The sequence below is a fragment of the Indicator indicator genome, chromosome Z (assembly GCF_027791375.1).
Source record: "Indicator indicator isolate 239-I01 chromosome Z, UM_Iind_1.1, whole genome shotgun sequence".
Lineage (NCBI taxonomy): Eukaryota > Metazoa > Chordata > Aves > Piciformes > Indicatoridae > Indicator > Indicator indicator.
In genome coordinates this window covers 64,446,555-64,469,152 of record NC_072053.1, presented here as the reverse complement: position 1 = coordinate 64,469,152, position 22,598 = coordinate 64,446,555, and the positions used below count along the sequence as shown (strand labels likewise).

At 36.5% G+C, this 22,598-nt stretch overlaps 1 protein-coding gene across 1 annotated transcript in view; it reads right to left on the bottom strand.

The window, feature by feature from the left end:
* Window positions 1-22,598, bottom strand: part of HOOK3 (hook microtubule tethering protein 3) — a 102,661-nt gene that overhangs the window by 44,553 nt on the left and 35,510 nt on the right. Inside the window, exons 4-9 of the mRNA XM_054397959.1 lie at window positions 16,854-16,904; window positions 13,881-14,013; window positions 11,779-11,846; window positions 5,036-5,098; window positions 3,496-3,579; window positions 2,127-2,290 (exon numbers count right to left, since the gene is read on the bottom strand). Of these exons, the coding sequence (XP_054253934.1) occupies window positions 2,127-2,290; window positions 3,496-3,579; window positions 5,036-5,098; window positions 11,779-11,846; window positions 13,881-14,013; window positions 16,854-16,904 (563 nt within the window). The remainder of the gene's footprint in view (window positions 1-2,126; window positions 2,291-3,495; window positions 3,580-5,035; window positions 5,099-11,778; window positions 11,847-13,880; window positions 14,014-16,853; window positions 16,905-22,598) is intronic.

Here is a 22,598-nt window from a genome sequence, read left to right as displayed (position 1 = left end):
GTGGCAGGAAAGATAAAGGATTCTAGAATATTGAAGAATCCAGAAAAGATTAGAGACAAGAGAGGCAATAGATCTTCTAAACCATATCCAACAAAAATTTGGATCATGATAGACCTGTAACTGTCAAAGAACAAAAAGAGGCAAGACTGGAAGAAAAACTAGTGTATCACACTGGGCATCAGTTAAGCTGTACATGTCAGGTAGAGCTGGAGAAGAAATACACACAAATCGACATTATAAAGCTCTAGCTGCGGTGAAAGAGAAACTGAGTATTTTTCAAGAAACTTAAGGGAGATAGTGTATCAACACACAGGAAACAGGCTTAGCAAGACCAAGTGGAAAAATGGTAAAACAGGCAAAAAAGGGAAGTTACATGGCAGTTGACATAAGAATTAGAAAACAGCAACCAGAAAAGGGCAGAAATAAAAGAAAAAATGGCAGTGGAAAGAAATACCATTTCAGTCACAAATGATAAGCACAAGAAGCTTAAACAACATTAATGTAAAGGCATTTAAGTTTGGCCTTCACTGAAGCTCATTTACTGACTGGGGTTCCTTTATCTTGCAGTTCAGGGGCTCTTATTCTGTACTTCAGGGGCTCTGTTCCCAGCCTGCAGCCTATTTGCCATTGGCCTTGATGTGCCTTCCCCCAGTGACACCAGATTAAAGGCCTTCCTCACTACACTGGAAAGCTCATTGACAAAGATGGTTGTCACTTTCTCTGAAAGATGTACCCTGTCAGCTTCCAGAACAACAGATTTCTCCCCCAGAAAAACAGATTTCTCAAAGTAAGTTCCACAGCTTAGACATCCAAAACCCTGTCCAGGACACTACTCCATCAACCATTTATTGATTTTCCCAATTCTATCAGCCCTTTCAAATCCCCTTCCCTTTAACTGGGAAGATCAATGAAAAGACAGCTTGTGCTCCCAAGTTCTTCACTGCCTCTCCCAGTGCCTTGTAGGTGAAAAACTCAACATGAGTCAGCAATGTGTACTTACAGCCCAGAAAGCAAATAACATCCTGGGCTGCATCAAAAGAAGTGTGACCATAAGGATGAAGGAGGTGATTTTTCCCTTCTGCTCTGCTTTTGTGAGACCCCACATGGAGAACTGCATCCAGTTCTGGGGTTCCCAACACAAGAAGCACATTGAACTGTTCGACAGGGTCCAAAGGAGGGTGTGAAGATGATCAGTGGGCTGGAGCACCTCCCCTCTATAGGGACATGCTGAGAATTGGGCCTGGAGAAGAGAAGGTTCTGTGGAGACCTTATAGCAGCCTTTCAGTACCTGAAGGGGGCCTACAAAAAAGCCTGAAAGGGATTATTTTAACAGGGATTTGTAGTAATAGGACAAGGGGGAATGGCGTTAAGCTGGAAGAGTGTAGATTTAGACTGGATATTAGGAAGAAGCTCTTTACAGTGAGGGTGGTAGACACTGAAACAGGCTTCCCAGGGAAGTTGTGGATGCCTCATCCATAGAAGGCCACGATGGGCAGGGCCTTGAACATCCTGGTCTAGTGGAAGGTGTCCTTGCCCATGGCAAGAGAGTTGGAACTAGAGGATCTTTAAGGTCCTTTCCAACTCAAACCATTCTATGGACATGAAAGAAACAGTTAAACAAACCAAGATATTTGAAGACAAGCTGTATTTCCAAGGGTTGAGGAAATGTAAATGAAGAGCAGAGATCACTTGAGTATAATCACAAACTTCCAATTTTCAAAATCTGAGAAGGACACACTGCTGTATAATAATAACACTTGTAGTACTGTCCATAGCAAACTTTAAGCTAGGAATTTCTACACCTTAGTAATACAATCAGAATAATTCACATAGAGAACAGTGTGCTACTTTTCGTTCTCACTGATTGTGAAAATCATGGGGGAAACAATTGCACACAATTCAGAATAATTACACAGAACAGAGAGTAACACATACATAGCAGTTCAGTATTAAGAAATTAACACACTTTTCTCACGCTGGAACTTGCAAAGTAGTAAATTATAACACACTCATCACTAAAAAGTTTACTACGGTGGTCATACAGTAACTCATAATTGATAGCAGAACCAGAGGCAAGTAATTTCTGTTAGCACCGGCAAAACACTTAATCAAGCATAGTTTTTTACCTGAATGTTTCCTCTTGCAGTTGTTCTAGTTGTGTCTGTAGCTGCAAGTGTCTACGACCTGCCGGGCTGTTGGGATCTTCAATAGAATCAGACTGATTTAAGCGTTCCATCAAAATCTGGTTCTCAGCAAGCAAGCTGCTCTTCTCTTCCTGGAGGGCTGCAACCTGTTGTAATTAAAAACAAACTGGAATAAGAGAACTATCCAGCAATGGAGAGCAATGTTTATTTTTTTCTATCTGCATACTAAAGTTTCAACACAACCCAGAAACTGAAACACACAGACTTCAATAATCACATTTCACAAGTACATTCACAAGTTACATACTGTAAAGTATCTATTTGGTATGTGATGTAACCAACATATCACAGCATTAGAGGCAGATTTACCTCATAGAAAATGCAACTATTTTTAACTGTATTTTTCACAAACAGCTAAAGTTTGAGTTACTGTACAAGGCAACCTCATTATAATAAAGTCTCTATACTTTCCCAAGAAACAGTTAAAACAAGCCCTCCACAGTAAAGCTATTAAAATGATTTCCAAAAATACACTGGCTATCAATCACACAAAATATCCAAAATTGGATATCCAAAGGATGGCTGTGCCCTTCCCATATTCCACCCCCCCCCCTTTTTTTTTTAATTCAGTGGCCAATTGCAAGTGGACCTGAAAAAAGAGCACAGTCCCAAATATGACTCAATTTCCAGCAGTGTTGTGAAAACAGGCAGTAGCGCAAGAGCTCAAAGTGCTGCAACTCAAACAACAGCTGAAGCACATTACTTATTATAGAATGAACATGTAGGAGCATGAGGGGAAGAGAGGGAATGTGAACATCTCAACAGAAGGAATGCTTCCATAGGAGTTTAAGGCATCAAATATATCAAAATCAACCACACATCAGTTTCATTAATTCCATCAGTTACTGAACTACCTGACAAATGCCTGATTTACACTGCAAAGTAGGGCTGCAAGGGCAATACCTTCTGGAGCTCCCACTTCCAGATGAAGTCTCTTTGATTTAAAGTAAGACTTGATCTAAACCCATACACAGCAGACACACTACAGTAAGTTCTGACTGGGATTTAGCACTTAACTGAAACAGTCAGAGCTCTTACTGGCTCTCTAACACCATGGTTGAAATCACAGAGCTCCACCTCTTCTTAGCTGAATACAAAAAGTTTTGATAGTATGAACCCTAATGCTAGCAACATAGCCGGTAGCACAACTAAAGCAAAATAATTACTGTGTGATTTTCATCTCCCTCTTAAAAAAATTACTTTTCCACACTATAAGTGTTGTTTTCAGCTGCCTAACAGTTAACACATTTTTCTCACTTCAGAATTAATGAGTAAAATATGGAAAACCTACCTGCATATCTAACTCATGACATCTCTGGGCAATTTCTTCTTTTGTTGCTAGTGCTTCATTTAATTCTTCTGTAGTTTTCTTCAGCTATGATAAACAACAAGTTTCATCACTCAGAAATGTCTAGAAATATTCTGAACGTCACTGTAAAATTATCATCACGTTTAGGTAATATATTAACTTTCTGGTAACTAAGACAATTCCGCTCTTATAGTAAAGAAGCGGAAATGATTATTTTCCAGTTTGCGTGACAGTAAAATATAAACATATCTAAAAGTGATATTTGGTCTTACAAAAATACATTCTATGAATTGAGTTAAAAATTTCTGAAGAACTTGGGTCAAAAGAACTCATCAGCTTTGCATACTGAAAGAACTGTCAATACCACTTTTCTTTACAGACATAAGGAGTGCATAATTTTTTTAAGTGCAGTTTTCAATCTGCTTTTCAGATACAGGAAAGGACCAAAAGGTGGAAAACAGGGAATGGACAATTAGGGTAAAATATCTCTAGTCACTGCAAGTTACTGTTACTGCACAACAGGAATACAACTAACAATAGTGAGTGAAAAGCTGACCCTTCTGAAAAAGGGCACTAAATCTTGTAAGCAGTGGGAAATACTCAGATACTTCTCTTTAAAGACATTAGGGTCAAACATACATATGTTGCAAGTTTGAATTCAAATGCAGTTAAAAAAAACCACAGCTACCAAGAAAACTGACCTGTAAAACAGGTACATGATATTATGTGTATAGAGATATTGCTATGTATTATTGTATATGATGAATTTTAGATGGGTTCTCAAACAGCATCCCTGTAACTTTTTTTTTTTTTTTAGTTTATTTCTCAAGAGTCTGTTGACATACAAAAATTAATTCCACCTGCCAGAATTTACATAGTTCTGCAGAGAATGCATGATGAAGAACACAAGGAGCACCACTGTACTATACTTCTCAAATAGAAAAAAAACAAAACCAAAAGGAAACAACAAAAAACCTCACCACCCAAACCAAAGAGGAAGAGGGCAGTGTTACCATGAGGTTAAGCAAGTGAAAAAAAAACGGGGTCTGCGATTTCTTTAAACATATCATACAAGGAAGGATTCTCTTTGAAAACTTTGCTAATATATTGGAACAGAACATAGGACTTCTTCAAGGATTTTTAAGCCAGATCTTTAGGGTTTTTTTTAACCTGAATTTGGAGTAGGAACTGACATAAAAAGTTTTACTCAAATAATGCACATTTTTTTATCCTATTTCAATACTCAAAGATCCGTACCAGTCCACAGTTTTGCTGTACTGTGCCATACAGCTAAACTTGTTTTCCAGACTGGGTTTCTCTCCTTTAAATACACAAAATATGTTAACTCAATTTATAAAGCAAAAGCATTTAAAACACTGAAATTTACTTTTCCACTTCTGATCTAATTTCCCATAAAACCATTTTATGGTTAAAGAAGACAAGATAGAGTTTTTAACAAATAAAAATCACTGGCCATTGATGTGCTGTGATTGAAGAAAAATAAACATCTAGTCTTAGATACCTGCCGATCAAGGTCAACGTAAGCATCATTTCCAACAGAGACTGGAGACTCTTTACTCATCAACTGCAATTAGATTACACTGGATTAGAAATAGCAAGGATTTATTTTCAAACTTAGTCAAGCTTCAAAGAAACACCAGGCTTATTTTAAATTTTAGGAGCTTCAATATGACTTCATTCCAAACCTTTTAGCTTCATTTTTATATATGACATATTCAGAAACAATTACAGAAAGGAATCTGCCAAATTTGTAACATTTAAAGTACTATAAATTTTACATAATCTTTTTTTTTCCTGAAAATGCATATTCTTTATCTATGATGAAACCTACAGTACACTCTGCTTAGCAATTTACTGATGTGTCATTGGAATGATGGCAGCTATCAACACCATACAAGACCTTCCTTTTTTTTCTGCCAGTGGTTTTCATTTTGTGATTACCTAGAAGTTCATGTCAATTTAACTAAAGTTGGTGCCGTATCTAAGCTAATTGTTCAAAACAGTAAGTGGTCTGTAATTTACAAATCTAAAAATAAAGTCTAGAGAGAGTATTCCTGAAATGAGTATTACAACTCCTTACAGAGTAACCTATTTTATTGCAGGAATGGCTGGTTGTGGTATTAGTCTAGAAAATAATACTTTCCCTTCCCCACCTCCCCTGCCTTTTTTTTTTCCCCCCAAAAGAAGCCAGCCCTCCAAATTAACCCATGTTACTGAAAGATAATAGAGATGCTTACTAAAAGATAAACTGGTAAGAAACTGAGTTTTCTTTCAGCAACACATTGATCAACTACAAGGATAGTTATAAGCTAGATCAAATGATTCAACAATTTGTAGCCCAGACCTCTTCTCACCAACCTCCAGCAAACACACTGAGGTAAAACTACTAATAAAAGCTGCAAAATAGAAGAAGGAACAGTCTTCCAAATCAGGATTATGCTGTAACTAACTGCAAAAGGCAACACTTCAGAACCAAGTTGGTGGTTTCTGTCATCCTGTCACAACACAAAATACTTTGAGTTCTCCATATGTCATGATTCACAGAATTTATTATCAAAAAGGCCTTATCCTAACCAAAATGAGGACAAAGCTTCTTTCCTAAAGCCTCCTGTCCAGTCTGATTACTCTCCTTAGAGACAGGAATTTATTTATTCCTTGCAGAAATCAATGCATTTGCCTTACTTTTCATCAGCAAAGTTCCTTTGATACACAGAACAGAGCTTTTATTCCTTCTCCATCCTTTCTGTTTATACCATCACATACAAGAGAACAATCTGTTCCACATTAGCATCCTTCAAATATTTGTACACTTTGTTTCATTTCCTTTTCCCTTCTCTTTAATTGTGATTTAACTGTGTAGCACATGCTCTCCTCAGACTTTAACAGTGTTACTGACTGCTGAATTCCTTCCATTTTGTCTGCATCTTTACAATGCCAGATTACTTTGTGAGTGCAGAGGAGGGCAATGAAGCCAGTGAAGGGCCTGGAGAATAAATCTTATGAAGAGCAACTGAGGATGCTGGGGCTTTTTAGTTTGGAAAAGAGGCTCAGATGAGACCCTCATTGCTCTCTACAACTACCTAAAATGACATTGCAGAGAGTCTGGTGCTGGTCTCTTCTCACAGGTAATTAGTCATAGAACAAGAGGGAATGACTTCAAGCTGCGACTGAGTAGGTTTAGACTGGACATTAAGAAAATTTTTTCACAGAAAGAGTGGTCAGGCATTGGAATGGGATGCCCAGGGAGGTGGTTGAGTCACCAACCCTGGATGTGTTTGAAAGTCATTTGGATGTGGTACTTGGGGATATGGTTTAGGGATGAATTTTGCAGAGTAGGGCTATTGGTTGGACTTGGTGATCCTGACGGTCTTTTCCAACTTGAATATTTCTGTGATTCTGTGAAAATGAAGCATTCCATGAAGCCCAGATTCTCTGTAACAGCAATTAGAAAGTCCCTAGCTGCAGAAATATCCCCTGAAAAATGAAGTCACATGTCTCTCACATTTCCTTAGTGGCATTACAAACTTGTATTCAATTTAGGGCCATGTTTTCTAACTCCATTATCATTTTACCAGGCAAAACAAGAATTTCCAATCCCTCTCTGCTCTGTTGATGTTCATATACACTTCAATTATCCTTTTCACTAGCTACTGCTTAAATGCTTTAAGACATTACTAATATAGATAACCATATTAACCAAATATCGAACTCTTCTCCCTATTCCATATCCCACAACACTGTTCACAAAATTCAGATGCTAAGCCTGTATTTTCCAACTGGCAAGTGCCAGGCTGCATGCAGCCTGCAAGGCTGTACTGTAGTATCTGCCTGTCAGCCACTGCTCTTTCTGGCCATAGCACAGCTTCCTCTTCAGAAATCCAGCTTAATAGGCCTGCCCAAGACTTGCTGTAGGAGTAAAACAAGGCTCCACAACCCACCAGAGGCCACTGTGGTGTTACTGCTTTCTGTGGATTACCATAAAAGAACATAGGAGGCCAGTAATATAATCCCTTCATAATACAATAAATTTTGTCATCTCTCCCAGAACTTCCTATCCTTAAGAATCCTTTGCAGAAATGTCAAGAAACAAGTACATTGGCTAGAGAAGAGTGAGGCAATGAAAATACATGGTGGGGTGTAGTGTGAATATTACAGAGAATTTGTGAATTTAACTGTATGGAGTGCATCAAGAATGTCATAGGAAGTATGCTTGAGGCACTGAAGGCAAAAGCCACAAATATGTGCAAATGATGGACTCAACACAAAAAGAAGTATCTTGCAATATTATTGCTTTATGATATGGTGGAATGCTAAAGAAATCTAAGTGATTGTGCTGTGTCAAGTAGCACAACCAGATAAGGAACAGGAATGAGTTTGCCAGATCATGCAGAAGTAATACAGGAAATCCAACTTCTGATCCTTAATTATTAATAAACTGAAGTCAAGAAGTGAGGTGAAAATGGAGAATTAAAGATGAAAGAGTGCTTCCATCTTTTCCCTACAGACCTCCTCACACATTGGAGAGGTATATATAAGCAAATGTCTTGACTGTGCTCTGCTTCTGCATAGGCATTATCCAAGTTTAAAGAGAAGCAGTTGTGATTCTCTGTTAATCCTATAAATCTACGTACTTTCATGCTCACAGCTTTGGTATAATGTCTTACAAAAGACTTACAGATCTGCTACTGTGATATTATTAAACCTTTGCTTTTTAACTGCTTTGCTTGTGAAATGTGATTAAGTTGTGTTGTCATGGACACAAAAATTAGGAAAGGGGAAAAAACTATCTCAAAATCTCCACACATGAAAAACCTGAATTTTGAATGCTTTTTGTTCCCGTATATGATTTGCATGATTTTGGAAATGCAGCTGCACCACTCAGTTGATGACGTTAAAAGCTCAAAACATCTGCTTTGTCTGAAATACTTCTTCTACACTTGTTAATACTGTACACAATTATTTCAGTGCCTACAAAACAGTGTCAAAATCCAGCTTCTGTATTCAGAAGGTTGGCTGTGGGTTTTTGTTTTTTTTTTTTATGTCAGGACAAAATAGAGGTAAGTGTTAAAAAAATACCACAAAGCCAAACAAGTTCTGCTTTGTTGAAGTAACAGAGTTGGCATTAATCCAAACAGGAAGTACCTTTTGCTATGCATCCCAGGCAAGTTTCGACACTACCTCTAGCACTTTTCTGTCAAGAGCCTGTTCTGACTCTCAGCTTGACCTCTACAAACACCTTCTAAGTGACCAAGTTTAGAGATGTTCTCAAAAGTAAAAGCAAACAATTACCCAAGCTACTACTTTGACGAACTTGGTTGCTCAAACAAAAGACTTGGGAAAATGAAAGCAGAATTCCCAAAAGATGTCAAGGAAAAGAAACAGAGAAATTATACAGCCAAAATAATTTCTGTAAGGAAAATTTTGGCCTTTAAAAGAATTTGTAAATTATTAAATAAAAAATTTATATAGATTATACATATTAATTGCAACTAATAAATTACAAAACCAACACAATATACTCATATATATTACAGAATAGGTAATATTTAATTTTGCAAAATTTTTGATAGCTGTATCAGAAATACATTTCTTGTGCAGAGCTTGCATTTAGAAATGCACACATGCAGATCAGAATCTAACAATCTAGGCAGTGGCACAACACACTAGATCAATATGATGGCACTGAAAGAAAAAGTCAACAAAAAAGCATTGTTCAATTCATAAAACCTTCATGAAGCATATTCTATTTAATTAAAAAAAAGTTAATTAAAAATGCTGAAGAGTCACAAGTTATTATAAAACCTGAAATTATCAAACAAAAATTGAAACATGAAACAGTTTTTCATTTAAATATCTTCTTCATACAGAACCCAGGAACAAAAAAGCAGTATCTTGTTTTACTGTGCCTCATGAAATATTTTTATGAGTAAGATGACTTAGAAAAAGCAAAGTAGATTCAGAAAACATTTATATGTGCACTGCTGAAACAAAAATTAATTACATAATACATCAGTAAAGTTTGGAGAGGCCTTTTATATATGTAATTTTGAAGAAAGGCATATGAAATGCTTTGAAATGTTTGGATTAGGTGGCATACAAACTTTTCAAATTAGCAGCTACTCTCCTAGGCACTTTATTTTGGCGTCTCCTATATATTGCTTAGTCCAAGTCACTTAGATTGAGAGCTGCTCTGAGTCCAAGAAATAGAAAAACCTCCTGAAATCCACTGAAGTTTCAGCCCTCCAAAGACACAGATTGCAGCTGCATCTCTAAAACACTCTCTGGATCTAAACCATTGTTCGAATTACATAGTAACTCAAGCTGAAAGGGACCCACAAAGATCATCAAGTCTGATTCCCTGCTCCTCACAGTACTACATAAAACTAAACTATATGACTGCAGGCATTATCCAGATGCTCCCTGAATTCTGACAGGCTTGGTGGTGTGACCACCTCCCTTGAGACCTGTTCCAGTAACAGACCACCCTCTCAGTGAGGAACCTTCTCCTAATGTCCAGTTTGAACCTCCCCTCATGCAGCTTTGTAACCATTTCCTCATATCCTACCACTGGCCACTAGAGAGAGATCAGCACCTCCTCCTCCACTATTCCTCTCAAGAAAGTTGTAGACAACGAGGTCACCTCTCAGACTTCATCAAGATGAACAAACTAAGTGACTTCAACTGCCTCCTCCTAAGTCTTGCCCTCAAGACCTTTCACCATCTTGCTCATGCTCCTCTGGGCACATCCCAACAGTTTGATGTCTTTCCTATGCTGAGGCACCCAAAACTGAACACAGAGCTCAAGGTGGAGCTGTACTAGTGCATTGCAGAGTAGGACAATCACCCTTCCTCAAATGGCCTGCTATGTTGCACTTGATGCACCCTGGAACATGTTTGGCCTGTTTGGTTGCCAGGGTACACTATTGACTCATTCAACTTTTCATCAACCAAACCCCCGGATTTTCTTCCATGGGGCTGCTCTCCAGCCTCATTTCCCCATTTGCATGAATAACCACTGATGCTGAAAGTTTGGTTTAATAAGAGAGGCATTAGAAAAATCCACCAAAATATTGCATTAGTTAAAAAAGAATGCAAATGTAAAATATGCTAAAACTCAAGCAAACTGGTGCTTGGTGACACTGACTGGAAGATGGTTTAGCATAAGAATGCTTTCAATAATTTCAAAAGCTCTCTCTGCAATGTTATAGATACACGTTGAGACAACAGGATGTATGACTACATGTCATTAGTCAAAGTGACAATAGGGGATGGGGTCCCTGTAGGCTCACTGATATATCTTTATTCAGGCATTACAGAAAAATGAAAATGCTCCAGAGCTCTTGTTCAGGTTCAGAAGAAAGGAATTACCAGCAATTTCCTGCTTTCTTAGTAGCCTGCCCTGTAGTAAATCTCCACCTGTGAAGACTGACAGGCACTTCTCTTACAGTCACTTTTTTTGTGCTCCTAAGAAGTCACATGGGGGCTTCATGGTTATACTGTTAACTAACACTGTAACTTAGTTTTCACTGTGTTTTTAATTTACTACTAAGCAACATTTTTACAAAATACACTGCAACATTCTTACTAACTTGTAAAAACATAATGCATAAATATCTTCATTAGCTTATTCATAATACTGCAGCTGACAAAAGAATATTCTGCTATCCATTACTTCCTGTTCAGTTGTCCAGTAAAAATATAAAATCAAGAATTCAGAGTTTTGCAATTTCAAGGTACAAATTGTAAGAAATTTTACAGTATTGATTACTTGCATAAAAGGAATCTAATGCACTTCAGGAGCCACAGGGTGGGAAAGGTGAAGGAAAGGGAACTCAGTATCAAAAATATCTAGAAGTTTAAATCTTCTAGATTTAAAGAAAAGTGGGACATTCAACAAGAGTTCATTGTTACGAAGTACGCTTTGCTGCTTTTTATTAAATCTTCTAGATTTAAAGAAAAGTGGGACATTCAACAAGAGTTCATTGTTACGAAGTACGCTTTGCTGCTTTTTATTAAATCTTCTAGATTTAAAGAAAAGTGGGACATTCAACAAGAGTTCATTGTTACGAAGTACGCTTTGCTGCTTTTTCTTTTTTCTAAGGAAAAATAAGCTATGTAAAACGGCAAAACCTATGTCCCTTATTTTCTTTACTGTCGACTAAGCTTTTCAAATGGGGGAAAAAGCATGTATTTCTAAAACATTTAACGGCTAAACTTGTGGACACTGTGGGCATCCCAGCATACCTCCTGAATGGCTGTCATGACAACATGTTGAACTGATTCTTCCATCATCATTATGGTCTGGATGTACTCTGAAAATAAGAACATTCTGAAATGCTAGCATTGGAAACAGAAGAAAAGGTCAAAAGCGGCATCCTTCATACAAAACAATTAGGTGCCACAGATGACACAAAATGCAAAATCACCTGTCAAGGCCCATCCCCAAAGCTGAACAGACTTTATCAGAAGTCCATTCAAATATAAATCCAGGCTCACTGGAAATCTGCAACAATAAAAACTGTACATCATTCTCACACATTTTTTACCTTCTGGCATCTCACACTTCTGAAATCCTTATAATCCTTTTCTCACTTTATTCTCAAAATATTCGGGCTATGCAATTACACAATCCATGCATAGGTTAGGTCATCCTTTTCCGTAAGTTTAATAATTTTGTCTTGCCTTCCTACAACATTCTCACTTCAAGACATTTTTGTATCTGTTTTCATGTGCTATACAACAAGTAAGTCACCTCTGCTTTCTCATTCTTCACCTATATGCAGAAGTGAGCTATACAACAGGTACCCACCCTGTAGGGTGATACAGCGGTCAGAAGATCAAATTCTAACATTAGACCAAGTTAAGAAGCTTGACTTGCCCACCATCATATGGTTTCCAATCAGACATAATCACTTTTACATGTGACCTGTTTTTTTTAATGGTTTTCTCAAGAGGAAGATGGTAGGACCAGACACTTCAAGGTGATTAATTAGGTCATGCTGAGTCTCACTCAAAGGACATGACACTAGAACATTCACGTATTTCAAATGTACAATTTTAACGTCCAGTCTGGAAGAGTAGAAGAAACATAGTAATAAGATATACTTCCCAAATGAGGATCCAACTAGTCACAAAAAGGAAGGGAGATAATTTTATATAAAACAGAGAAGAGGCCTACTGACATACTCATGGAATAGGATTACCTCTGTTTTAATTAACAGGATAGCCAGACTGTCTCCTGATTAAAGGAAGACTAAATTTTAGGAGACATCAAAAAGATTTAGACACCTGAGAAAACTGGAAAGGGGGAACTAGCTGTAAAAGATAAAACGCATCATGCAAGAGGAAGCAAAAGGTCTGAAAGCCTTGTTGCCATTTTGTCAGAAAGGAAGACAAAATAAGTTAAATCAGAAAGACAGATATTTGACATGACTTAATGTAAATACAGTAAGCACTTTTATTTACCCATATATATATTTTATGAGCATTTTCCTATGCTTCCTGCTTTAAGTGACAAAAAAAAAATCTTCATAGTTGCTTTGTTAAGCAAACATTAAGCAGCTTAACTGCAACAATAAGACAAGGCACCCAAGGCAAGTTTAAAGCATGAGATTTGGGACTCTTCAACAAGCATATCCATTGTTCATCACATTTCTGTGGTCTTTGCAGTAAAAAGGAATGGGTGCCAATTTTACGTTTGCATGTCAGACAGTTGTTGCTAAAGGAGTCAAGAGAGACAGACATTTCTCTCAGTGACTACTGAAGTGGGACTTATGTGCCTAATAGACGCTTCAAGTTATACTTGGATGCCTTTAAGATGATATCCTCAGTCTTCACTGATGCCCAAAAGGGCATGGTTGCCAACATTACTTTTTCCTGTTTGCCAACTGCTTGTCTCAAACTATCAAGCTATCCCAGATCACACTTGACACATTTTCAGACCAGTCCCAGTCATGTTGATGGCTCTCTGCCATGTAGTTAAGACACTGACTGGAATGCATTCCTAAAACAAATGATCACACAGAATAGTGCAACAATAATTTTTTTTTGATTGTTAACTATCACACTACCTCAGAAATGGTTAAAGGTTGGTCCAAGAATTGTCCCTAGTGCCTTTTCAGACCAACAAACAAAAACTGAAAACATGTATCTTACAAGCAAAAACCCGTTCCACAGTTTTAGACTCCAAAACTAGTGAAGCTTATAACAACAGAACCAGTTTTTATCTACAGGATAAAATAATGTCATCACTGAAAAAAAATTGTGTCTTACACCAAACCCAACAACAACAAACTGGATTTTCATTCACTGCTTGAGCGAAAAAACATGCTTTCCAAAGGTAATACCTTGCTTTTGTTCACAATTCACAGCACATCCCAAAATAAGTTGAAGCATTCTTCCGAGCTCTGCAGCGTCAGCATGTTCTCCAATCATGTTAACATCAGGAAGGGTGAAGTCATTAATCTGTTGCCCTAGAATCTGAATTAAGACCCAGTACATACATGTCTGTATCACTACACATATAAATACACACACATTTCAAAATACAAAGACGATTCACAATTAACAAGAGGAAGTCACTCGTAGTTCAACATAGTTTTCAATCCACCTTTAAAACATACTTAACTGCCTAACACTCAAATATTAAACTATACTGCTGGACACAACTGATGTTTAAGGGAAGACAAACCTGTCTCAACTAATAAGAAAGTATTAGTTTCAAACTTGGCAAGATTTTTTTCTTCTCAAATAAGAAGGGTAATAAAAGCAGGCTTCCACTGTGATCAACAGCACATGCATAATTTAAAGAATTTTTTTTTAAAAGCTTAAAAAGATTTTACATAGTGTAAAATATCATACACTAATCTCATGTTTCTTATCACTAGAAAGCCAGAAATTCAAATACTTCTCTTATACAACACATATATCTATACTGATAGATGACAAGTAAGACAGTAAAAATCTCAACCACTCAGCTTCACTCTTCGAAAATTCAAGGATAAGAGAATTTGAGGTAGTAATACAAACCACAATTAAACAGCCTACCTGAAGAAATAAAAGAAAAACCCAACAAAAAAAGACCCCATGTGACTTAACCAATGTAATCTGATTTATAATTAAGAAGGATTTACATTAATGATTGTCAGTAGAAGGAATTAAACGATTCTGCTAAAGTACTCATAAAGACCTTTCAGGAAGCTGAAAATATGAGTATGAAATATGGAATTAAACACATCTCTGACACATTAATTGCTGATAAAAAGAAATTGTCACCTCTTAAACAGGGTACAATAAAGAAACAATGAGGAGAGAATCAGTTGGTTTCTGCATGGCCTTTTTTCTGTTAATACTCAAAAATAGAAAATAAGGTAAAGGTATTTGTAAAAAGCATTTAACAGATGTGTATGAAGAATACAGGGAATTCAAGCCATTTAGAAGTTTTCCGGGGTTGGGCTTTGTGGAACTGTGACTGAGTTTGTTCTTCTTTTGTCCGATAGTTTTTGTGTTGTGGCATTACTTTTTTTAAAACACCTTTCTTAAAGAACAAGCACCGACAGAATAAAAACTACTAAAAAATCACTCTGTACTTTAAATGACCTAGATTCACTCTTGCTCAAAAAGTCTTTCTTTAGTGATAAGAATTCTAGGAACACATCGAGCATACTGGGAAATATTGCCGTTGTATACAGACTACAATAATACAGTAAATCACAAACATTCTTTCAATTATAAAAATATGACATGTGCTTCTATGTTGATCCGCAGTTCTGAAATTTCTTTTAAATGCAATCCCAGATTTAAGTTAATACTACTACAACAGCTTCATAGTTACTAATAATATAATAGCTGTTGAAGAAAGCTGAAAGCAGCTTGCTGGAAGAAAGGAAGATGCGTATCAGCATGCACTACAAAGCAGCCAAGGATATGAAGGTGTAAACAGAGGATTTAGAAATAAACACAAGATAGATTTTTAATTCTAAGGAAAAAAATTAATTTGAAAGAAACAGGAAAATAAAGGATAGACTCTGCAATAAATATCTGGAGATGCAAAAGAGCATTTTTTTCTCTTTAAAAAATTCCATATCATGATTATTGGGGCATAACAAAGCATGCAAGCTACAGATAACTTTGCCTTCATGTTCTTCCATACTACAATTGATAAAGACAGCAATGTTGGATAGCTATGGAAAGACTGACCTCCTGAATGCAATACAATGTTTTGAATTTTTGTACATGAATAAGATTATCAAATGCACTTTTCAAAGGCTTCTAGCTACATTAGGTAAAAATCCATATATGTTCACTATATTTCTGTAGAAGATGTCTGCTTGAAAAGGGAATCAGGTTGAGGAAAATATAACCAGAATTCATAGTACAATCCATGTCACCACATTGTCTCAGCAGAAAATAAACAAACTACACAAAAACCAAAATCCAGAAATGTGCATTACCTTTGCAGAATTTAATTAGCTTGAGACAATTTGAAACTTGTTTATTCCTGAAATTTCCACACCAGAGACTATCATCATGCATACCAACCAGCCCAAAAGAAGCTGGCATCACTTTGTCATAGTAATATTAATTTTCCATAACAAAAATCTTATTTTTTTTTAGAATTGTCAGTTGTGACTAGCTTGATTAACCTGACCATTTATTGAACATGCACTTAAGTCTAACTTTCTTGCTGAAAGATTTTGTTAAGATTATTAACAAAAAAGATTATTAATAAATAACTTACTCTCCAAAGTGCTTGTGACAAGCTAGTATTTTGAGAAGCAATGTCCAGGACATGCATATCATGTATTCTGTGGTGCAGCCTGTACAGATCAATTTTCCTCAAAACTAAAAACATATTTCAGCTGGGAAAAAAAAAAGCATAACTGTATTGTTATCTCCTCTGGAGTAGCCAATTTCTGAGTTTGTACAATAGTTTAAGAGAAAAAAACACATGGGCAGACTCCAATATCTAAGGGTTAAAAACCTGAAAATTTTAATGTTGTTTTAATGCTCTTTACTCTCTTTAAAGAAAGGAAAAAAAATTCAAACACAGGCATGGTCCATCATCAGAACATAGTTGCCAAAGACATCTATCTACACTTGTTTGTATGACAGAATTTGCACATTAGACTCTTCCAGAAGCTCTGAGTATTCAATAAAGCAGATGACAAGTTTCAGAGAGAGCTAACACCTGAGAAACACTCTTTATGCTAAACATTTTGCAAGTCAGAACTTAATCAGCAAAATATAATTTAAATAGGTTAACTAAAACATGTAACTAAAAAGGAATGAAGATGTAGATTACTTAAAACCGTTCTTACCTCATGGTTGTAATCCAATATCCCTTTTAAAATTTTCTTCAGATTGCTCACCTATTTGACAAGAAGGAATTATAACAAATGCAGGGAATAAATTAAGAGAAATGATCATAAAATAGATAGTCACAGGAGAATCACACAAAAGAATCATAAAATTGCATCTATCTCCATAACAAGACTTACTATTTAAGCAGTTTTAAAATCATTAAAGCTATGTAATAGTTCCTCATGATCAGGCTTCTAGACACAAATCTTCATAAATTGACAAAACAGATTTAAATTTATGAAAAGAATCACACTGTCAAACTCTAAAGTATACATCTTTTTTTGATTATTCGTTTAGTTTAGGATTATTTTTGTATCCAGAAATTGAAATATTTTCTTCCTTTATTTGCTTACAGTATTCTGGTGATCTACTTTCTGCAGAGATAAAACTCTTCTTCCAAAACTAAAACCTATTCAGTATTCTCCTTACTGTTCAATATACTCCCAACCTATCTAAGATTAATTTATTAACTTTCTCATTAATTATTCTTTTTAACTCTTTCATTTTTGATTGTCCCCAATAGCAGTTCTTCACAACGGAATGTTTGTCTTAAAGTATCAAGACAAAATTCACATTCTCAGTGATCCATACATTGCTACACAGTTTCTGTTCAGTCACACAGTCAACAGCATGAGATACTTGACTGATGCTGTATACGATCTCTACCATACTTCTTATTGGCTGGAATCAACGATTGTGGAGGTCTTTTCCAATCTTACTGATTCTACAATTCTACAAGTACTGAACATTGCCCCTTTTCTGGCAAACATATATTTACATCAAGTCTCCAAGATAAAGAGGGTGTTTAAAAATTATTAAAATGCTCAATGGGTGCCATAAGTGGTATTTAGAAAAAGAAAGACATCTTTGCTGAAAGTAACTGCTAAAAATTACCACCAATTAATGCGTAAGCATTTCAGTAAGGAATTTAGATAATTGTAGCAGTGCAGTGTCTCCTGTGACAAGAAGCAGCTCAGGAAACGGGGATTGTTTAGTCTGAAGAAAAAGGAGGGTCAAGGAACGCATTCTTGCTTTCTAGAACTACCTGTAAGTAAGTTGTAGCAAGCTGAGTTTCAGTCTCTTCTCTGAAGTAAGAAATGATAGGACAAGAGGAAATGGCCTCAAGTTGCACCAGAAGGGATTTAGGAAAAAATTCTTCACTGACAAGATTGCAAAACACTTGAACAAGCTATGTAGATAAACTATTGAGTCACCATCCCTGGAGGTATTTGAAAGCCCTGTCATCTTGGTGCTTAGAGACATGTTTTAGTGGTGGACTTGGTAGGGTTAGGTGTACCAGCTGGACTTGGTAATCTTAATGGTCTTTTCCAACCTAACTGATTCTATGAAGTCTATAAACAAGTCCGTCAAAGACCAGACCTGACTGAACTGGGATTTACAAAGCACTGTTGCTGACAACAATAGCCACAGTAGCCAACATGGAATTATAATTAATGGAGACAAAAGACTATCAAATTCCAACTGGCTTTAAAGCCCACAATAAAGTCAATTGATCACATTCAAAAAACATCTAGCTAGGAGACTCTGTTCAATGAAATGACTCATCTATCTTCCAAAACAAAGGAAACACTACAGAAAACAGAACACATAAAACTTAAATTCAAGGACAAACTCTACATTTCACCACAGTAATCATCTCATTTTATCTGCTGGAAGTGAATCCTAATAAAAATTTTTCCTAATAAAAATTTGAGAAAAGCACAGCCTACACACACATTGAAGATTTAGCTATGAAATTCAAAGTGATAATGCCCTGGTTACCTTCTTCCTATTAATACATTCCCTTTTGAAAACAAGTGGCAGAAGTTGATCATTTATTAAGATCTATGAACATCATGATTATCTTCAGCATCACTGAACTTAAAGTCGAGCAAGAAACAAAAACTCACTTGGACTTGAGAAGTGGCACATCAAATATTCTGACAATCTATAATGAGAACTGGAGATGCTACATGATAGCAAGTATGTAACATGATTTACTGTCCCAACAATAGAAGCATAATTAGTTTACTTTTAGGTTTATACCTTCTATTACTAAATCCCTACTCTTTCTGCAATGTTACATGATACATCCATATTTCTGTAAGAACTACGATTATCTTCTAGTTATCTGCCCAAAAGCAACCACCATCAACTCTCAAAGGCTATGCATAATCATAACCAAAGTCTACCCACAGATTTAAGAATTTAAAGAAATCACCACCAAGAAAATTGCACTGATTAGAACATAATTTCCAAACTTAATTCATTAAAATCTTCTGGGTTGTAATTTACCTTAGTCTGCTGCAGAAAATGCTACAGAAACGGAAAGGCCATGTTGTAGAATTTAAGTCCAGTGAAATTATCGATGAAAGTATTGTGAGGAACCTTGAACATAATCCCAAAACACGAGAAACAAAGTGAAAGGCACTTGCCTACAAAATAGGCCTTTCCCTCTTTATTTCTTAGCATTGTTTAAATGCAAACACCTTAAAAACAGAGAGTCGTTTTCCTCCACATAACTTCCATAAAGCTTATAGTTAAGATACTGAAATAAAATCAATATTGATGAAGAAATGTCATCAAAACTAATGTATAGGTCAACATCCTGAGAAAAGAAAAGAACAAACTGTGAGGAATAAAAAAAGTAATCTTGTCACTGAAGTCTTGTTTTATTCCACTGTCAGTACTATTAAGATAACTTGCTTTCAAGAGTTAACTACCATCTTTATATCTGGCACACAATCAGACAATTGTAAGACTAAAGTAGCTTCTTTATAGACTGGCTTAAACTTAACAAGGATCTTCAGTGTTACTTAGAGAACTCTAGATTTTATTTTTTAACTTGTACACAGTGATGCATTTAAATGATTCTACTTCCACTGGCTGGAAACTGGCATACTTTCTATTTTGAGATTCAACTTAATAGATCCAGTAACACTTCTCAGGTCATAGCATTAAGTTCTCAAAGGGAAGGCTTTGAACAGATGAACGAAAATGAACAGCAGCACAAGAAACCATTGAAGGCAACCAATCACATCAGAATTCTAAATCACAGCAGGTGATGATTGCTCAGATATTTTTCTCTTTTTCTTTTTTAAGCACACATACGAAACCTAACTATAACTGGTTAGCAAAGACCATTACATCATGCAATGATAAAATACAACATAAGATAGATAGGATTTCCAGTATGGATCGTGGCTATAAAGTACTTTGGAGATCAGCCCAGTATCCACATTCGCTTAAGCACTTACTTGCATCAGCAACACGACTTCCTCCCTTTCCATGCAAAGCATGTACGCTACCCTTGCTATCCCTTTCACATCTATTCCCTGCACCCATACTTTTGATCAAAAATATGTGAAAGTGGCTCAGGGCAGCCTGTTCCAGTATTTCACTACCCTCATTGTGAAGAAATTCCTCCTTATGTCTAAACTAAATCTACTTTGCTCTAGTTTAAAACCATTTTCCCTTGTCCTTTTGCTACAAGTCCTTCTGAACAGTCCCTCCCCAGCCTTCCTGTAGGTCCCCTATGGGCTGCTATAGGGTCACCTTGAAGCCTTCTCTACTCTAGACTGAACAATCCCAACTCCTCCTGCTTGTCTTCACAGAAGAGGTGCTCCAGCTCCTCTGATCCTCTTTTCTGCCCTCCTCTAGACTTGCTCCAGCAGGTCCACATCCTTCCTCTGTTGAGAGCACCAGAGCTGGACATAGCAGTCCAGGTGAGGTCTCACCAGAGCAGAGTGGCAGAATCACTCCTCCTGATAAGGACATGCTCCTTATGTTAAATGATATTACCCCCTCAGCTCCATCTTGGCTGTATTGTACTATGACATATTTAGAACTGTTTTGTATGAGACTGATCCTAATTATGCATCATTAACCTGACAAATTGGCTGAAATGAAGCATAGATGATGTGCCCTGAGCAACTGAAAGAAAAATGATCTGGTAACATCGCATGACATGAAAAGTTGAGGTTTGTTTTGGTGGTTATTGTTGGGTTTTTGTTTGTTTTTTTAGCTGTCATGCAACAACTCTGGTTTTATTTAATGAAAACTTACTAGTTTCAAAATGAAGGGCTGTAAGGGTAACCTGTTTAAATTTCTCTTTTTTAATATACACAAGTAATGAAAGGAAAGCCCTTAAGCTTGATGAGAAGAAAAGGAGCGTGGGTTATCAAACAGTGTCCTCTCTAATAATTTGACAGTCAGTCCCCAATTTTGAACTTACACTTGTATCGCGACTGATATTCTGAACCCTCAGAAAAAAAAAAAATCTAAGAGGCTGCTCCTGAGTTCATGCTCCCTTCCCTTGGAAAAAAAAAAAAGGCAGCAATAAGATAATACGATCATAGTGTATGCCAAAAATGAGCTCCCATTCCACCAGTGAACAGCCTGTACTGTAGAATAATTAAGAGCAAATATATCTACTAATGAAGTCAATTCTTAAAAAACAGGTTTCTTTAGTTAGTCCTCTAGTCTAAGTAGTCTGTGTTCTAATTTCAATTATTCTTTGATTTTGAAGTATTGTATCAAACACAAGGCATTCAAACTGTACCTGTTGCAGAAAAGTCTAGTGGCTCCTACTGTTTGAATGTGCTGTTCAGTAATGAAACACACACAATTTGCTACTATAAACATTGATGAAGTTGTGCTTTAAACTGATGCTGTACTCTGAATGCCAAAGTAGAAAGTCCAGAACAAGAAGTCAGAAATCAAGCTGAACAATGTATTTCCTTCCTTTCCCAAGTTAGGTATAAACCCATAAAATAGAAAGGGGGGATGGGGAGGGAAGATTTAAAAAAACAAAGTGTCAAATTTATCCTAGCCCTCAGACAGTCAAGCTTTCTGTAATGGCCAAAACTGCCATGTGGGTATCAAATCATCAACTGTTTACATTTCTATTCTGTTACTGGTATTCTGGTACAACTTGTGTTGAATATTTTCTTTCCCTATTAGGGAATTTCATTCCTTTAAAATTTTAGCAACAGAATTATTTTCTACTCTGTCATCTTCTTCAGCACAACATACTAGTGTGTACACAGTTTAAACTCTGATTGCTTTAAAGTGTTCAGTTCTACAAAAAGGAAAGAAATATGCCTCTGCTCCCCACCGCAACATAAAATTGTTAAGGCAGTGAGAAGCAGGCTTTTTCATTGCCCTAAGGGCGAACAAACTGCTGTGCACACTGATGTATACTGTGCCCCAGAAAATTTTAACCCCAAAGTACTAATAACATTTCTCTACTAAATGAAGTAGACAAAAGATTTGGTGGTCAGCTGCAATATGCAGAGTGCTTGCTGAATCCTTCCTACTTTGCAAGTTCTATCATTTTCCTTTGCTGTGCATTGCTTACTCTCATAAATCAGAAAACCTGCACTGAAATTATGAACATCACAACATCCCTGTGAGTTCACACATTTGTTTTAAACTGACAGAGCAACAGGAAAAAAAAAAAAAAGATTGCATCCATGCAGTTATCAGAAAGTGAACTGCTGAAAAACAAAGAAAAAAATGAAAGCTGAGTCATATATTCTTTTTCATTGCCAATAAAGGACAGCAGCCAATTCAGTGAATGATTTTCTGAGTATCTCAGAAAACGGTGGTTAGAAGGACTGTATCAGGCCTACAGTGACCTCTATCAGGCCCTCCTAACCGCTGTTCCACAAAATTAAAACATCTGCACATTACATTTGGTA